The 4,910-nt window shown below is 39.2% G+C and overlaps 1 protein-coding gene across 1 annotated transcript; it reads right to left on the minus strand.

The window, feature by feature from the left end:
* Positions 1-3,493: 3,493 nt before the first annotated feature.
* LOC113930800 (40S ribosomal protein SA-like) lies at positions 3,494-4,534 on the minus strand. Its single transcript, XM_035725587.1, has one exon. The coding sequence runs from the start codon at positions 4,458-4,460 to the stop codon at positions 3,573-3,575; it is 888 nt and encodes a 295-aa protein (XP_035581480.1). The 5' UTR covers positions 4,461-4,534; the 3' UTR covers positions 3,494-3,572.
* Between the last annotated feature and the right edge of the window lie 376 nt (positions 4,535-4,910).

Raw genomic sequence — 4,910 nt, forward strand, 5'->3', positions numbered from 1 at the left:
ATTGTTTTGTTTCATATGTGAAACATACGATGAAATCATATGGTACTTGTTTTTCCCTGACTGAGCTCTTTTGCTTAACATTATACTCTCTAGCTCCAACCATATGGTTGCAAATGGCAAGATTTCATTCTTTCTTTATGGCTGAATAATACCCCATTGTATATATATACCACTTCTTTATTCATTAATCAATGAACACTTGGACTGCTTCCATATCATGGCTATTGTAAATAATGCTGCTATAAACATAGGGGTGCACATATCCCTTTGAATTAGTATTCTTGCATTCTTTCAGTAAATACCCAGGAGTGCAATTGCTGGATCATAGGGTAGTTCTATTTTTGAATTTTGAGGAAGCTCAATACTGTTTTACAGGGTGTTTGCATCAGCTTGCATTCCCACCAACATTTCAAGAGGTTTCCTTTTTCTCCACATCCTTGACAACACCTGTTGTTCCTTCTGTTGTTTATTTTAGCAAGTCTGACAGGTGTGAGGTGATATCTCATTGTAGTTTTGATTTGTATTTCCCTGATGATGAGTGATGTTGAGCATCTTTTCATGTGTCTGTTGGCCATCTGCATATCTTCTTACAAGGAATGTCTCTTCATGTATTCTATTTTATGATTTGGATTATTTGGGGGGTGTTGAGTTGTACCACTTCTTTATATATATATATATATATATATATATATATATATATATATATATATATATATATATATGATATTAACCCTTTATGGGATGGATAAGTCATTTGCAAATACCTTCTCCCATTCCTTAAGTTGCCTTTTAGTTTTGCTGATTGTTTCCTTCACTGTGCAAAAGCTTTTTATTTTGATGTAGTTGCAATAGCTTATTTTTGCTTTTGTTTCCCTTGTCTCAAGGGACCTGTCTAGAAGAAAGTTGCTATGGATGATGTCAAAGAAGCTACTGCCTGTGTTCTCTTCTAGAATTTCTATGGTTTCAGGTCTCACATTTAGGTCTTTCATCCATTTTGAATTTCTTTTTGTGTATTGTGTAAAAAAAATGGTACATTTTCATTTTTTTTGCTTGTTACTGTCTAGTTTTCCCAACACCATTAGTTGAAGATATTGTCTTCCCATTGGATATCCTTGCCTGCTTTGTTGAAGATTACTTGACCATGTAATTGTGGGTTAATTTATGGGATACTTATTCTGTTCCATTTATCTATGTGTCTATTTTTGTGTCAGTACCATACTGTTTTGATTACTACAGCTTTGTAATATAACTTGAAGTACAGAATTGAGATGCCTCCAGCTTTGCTTTTCTTTTTCAAGATTGGGTTATTTTGTGGTCCTATACAAATATTTGTGCATTTGGTTCCATTCCATAAGAAATGCTGATGGTATTGTGATCAGGATTGCTAAAATCTGTATATTGCTTTGGATAATATTGGCATTTTAACAATATTTATTCTTCCAATCCATAAGCAGGGAATGTATTTCCATTTCTTTGTGTCATCTTCAATTTCTTTCATCAATGTTTTATAGTTTTCAGATTACAGGTCTTTCACCTATTAGGTTTATTCCTAAATATCTTATTGCTTTTGCTGCAATTCCAAAAGACATTGTTTTCTTAATTTCTTTTTTTCTAATTCATTCTTATTGTATAGAACTGCATCAAATTTCTACAGATTGATTTGTACCTTGCAAATTTACTGAAGTCATTTATCAGTTCTAGTAGTTTTTTGGTGGAGTCATAGGCTTTTCTATACAGAGTATCATATCATCTGCAAATACTGAAAGTTTGACTTCTTCCATACAGATATGGATGTTCTATGCTATTAACTGTTTTATATATTTGGGGGGTTCCATGTTGATTGCATAAATATTTATGATTGTTATATCTTCTTTCTGGATTATTCCCTTTATATAGTGCCCTTCTTTGTCTTTGTTGAAGTTTTTGTTTTAAAGTCCAATTTGGGGGCACCTGGATGGCTCCATGGGTTTTGGATCTGACTCCTGATTTCAGCTCAGGTCATGATCTCATGATTGTGAGATGAGTTCCTCGTTGAGCTCTGTGCGGGGTGGGGAGTCTGCTTGGGATTCTCTCTTTCCCTCTCCTTCAATCCCTCCACTCCCCCCATTTCTCTCTCCCTTTCAAAAATAATAAATAAATAAAGTCTATTTTGTCTGAAAAAAAGTCTATTTTGTCTCACAGAAGTATTGCTACTGTGACGTTCTTTAACTTCCATCTGTATGATAAATATTTCTCCATCCTCTCCCTTTCCATCTGTAGGTAACTTTTGGTCTTAAAAGTGCCTCTTTCAGGAAGCATACACACTGGTTTTGTTTTTTATCCAATCTGCCACCCTATGTCTTTTGATTGGAGCATTAATCCATTTACTTTCATTTTTTATATTTTCTTTCTTTTTTTAATTTAATTTTATTATGTTATGTTAGTCACCATACAATACATTATTAGTTATTGATGTGGTGATCCTTGATTCATTGTTTTCGTATAACACCCAGTGTTCCATGCAGTACGTGCCCTCCTTAATATCCATCACCAGGCTAATGCATCCCCCCACCAGCTGCCCTATAAAACCCTCAGTTTGATTCTCAAAGTCCATAGTCTCTCATGGTTCATCTCTCCCTCTGATTTCCCCCCCTTCATTTTTCCCTTCCTTCTCCTAATGTCCTCCATGCTAGTCCTTATATTCCACAAATAAGTGAAACCATATGATAACTGGCTTTCTCTGCTTGACTTATTTCCCTTAGCATAATCTCCTCCAGTCCCATCCATGTTGATGTAAAAGTTGGGTATTCATCCTTTCTGATGGCTGAGTCATATTCCATTGTATGTATGGACCACATCTTCTTTATCCATTCATCTGTTGAAGGGCATCTCAGCTCTTTCCACAGTTTCTCTATTGCAGACATTGCTGCTATGAACATTGGGGTGCATATGGCCCTCCTTTTCACTACATCTGTGTCTTTGGGGTAAATACCCAGTAGTACAATTGCTGGGTCATAGGGTAGCTCTATAATTAATTTTTTGAGGCACCTTGACACTGTTTTCCAAAGTGGCTGTACCAACTTGCATTCCCACCAACAGTGTAAGAGGGTTCCCCCTTCTCCACAACCTCTCCAACATTTGTTGTTTCTTACCCTGTCCATTTTTGCCATTCTAACTGGTGTAAGGTGGTATCTCAGTGTGGTTTTGATTTGAATTTCCCTGATGGCTAATGATAATGAACATTTTTTCATGTGTCTGTTAGCCATTTTTATGTCTTCTTCAGAGAAGTGTCTGTTCATGTCTTCTACCCATTTTTTGACTTGATTATTTGTTTTTTGGGTGTTGAGATTGAGAAGTTCTTTATAGATCTTGGATACCAGCCCTTTATCTGTAGTGTCATTTGCAAATATCTTCTCCCATTCTGTGGGTTGCCTCTTTGTTTTGTTGAATGTTTCCTTTGCTGTACAGAAGCTTTTTATCTGGATAAAGTCCCAAAAGTACTTTTTCTTTTTTACGACTTTCACAAACTGTTTATTTTCCGTCAACCTTTTCCATTTCTATTTCCATTTTGTGTGCCTTTGTGGAAGACCAGCTTAAGACCACTCAGTGGTTGTTCCTACCCATTCAGTGGCCTGAGCAGTGGGAGTTGCAGACCAGTCTTCAGTGGCCGGCTGGGCGCTCCAGTCTTCAGTAGGGAACTGCTGAATAGGCACCGAGGGCACCTGCACGCCTTCAGACCAGTCTGCGACTTCAGGCTGAGTAGCAGTGAACTCAGGAGCTGGAGCTGTCCATTCACCCTGAAATTCCTCCTTGGTCACAGCCTTTTCAGCAGCGGTCTGCTCTTCCTTTTCAATCTCTTCAGGATCTCTGTAGAAGTAGAGATCAGGCATGACCTCCCATGGGTGTTCTCGGGAAATGGTGCCACGCATGCACAGAACTTCCCTGGCCAGCATCCACCACATCAGACCCACTGAGTGAGCTCCCTTGTTGTTGCAAGGGATGGCAATGTCCACATAGCGCAGAGGAGAGTCTGTGTTACACAGAGCAATGGTAGGCAGGTTAACATAGGACGCCTCTGTAAGAGGCTGGTGGTCTGCCCTGGGATCAGTAACCACCAGAAGTCTCGGCTCCCGGAAGGCTGCCTGGATCTGGTTAGTGAAGGTTCCAGGAGTGAAGCGGCCGGCAATAGGAGTGGCTCCGGTAGCAGCAGCAAATTTCAGCACAGCTCGCTGGCCAGTATTCCTGGACGATATGACACTGACATCAGCTGGGTTTTCAATGGCAACAATGGCACAAGCTGCCAGCAGAAGCTTCTCCCAGGTTCTCTTCAGATTTATGATGTAGATACCATCACTTTTCCTTTTGTAGATGTACTGTTCCATTTGAAAGTCAAGGTTGGTGCCACCTAAATGGGTTCCTGCTGCAAGGAATTTGAGGACATCCTCCTCCTTCATTTGCAGGACATCAAGGGCTCCGGACATTGTGAAAGTTTCCCTTTAAGTTACGACGGGAACGCAAAACAACGCCGTATGGACCCTTCCCCGGGTAGCTCGGAAAGCCCAAAAGTACATTTTTGCTTTTGTTTCACTAGCTTTTGGAGATGTCTCTTGAAAGAAGTTGCTGTGGCCAATGTCAAAGAGGTTACTGCCCATGTTCTTTAGGATTTTCATAGATTACTGTCTCACATTGAGGTCTTTCATCCATTTTGAGTTTATCTTTGTGTATGGTGTTAAAGAATGGTCGAGTTTTGTTCTGCATGTGGCTGTCCAATTTTCCCAGCACCATTTATTGAAGAGACTGTCTTTTTTCCATTGCATATTTTTTCCTGCTTTGTCGAAGGTTATTTGACCATAAAGTTGAGGGTCCATACTGGGTTCTCTATTCTGTTCCATTGGTCTTTATGTCTGTTTTTGAGCCACTACCATGCTGAT

This window comes from Zalophus californianus, chromosome X (genome assembly GCF_009762305.2).
Source record: "Zalophus californianus isolate mZalCal1 chromosome X, mZalCal1.pri.v2, whole genome shotgun sequence".
In the NCBI taxonomy this organism is placed as follows: Eukaryota; Metazoa; Chordata; class Mammalia; order Carnivora; family Otariidae; genus Zalophus; species Zalophus californianus.

Coding starts and splice junctions, on each gene's coding strand:
- LOC113930800 (XM_035725587.1), bottom strand. CDS start 4,460: ATGTCCGGAGCCCTTGATGTCCTGCAAATGAAGGAGGAGGATGTCCTC.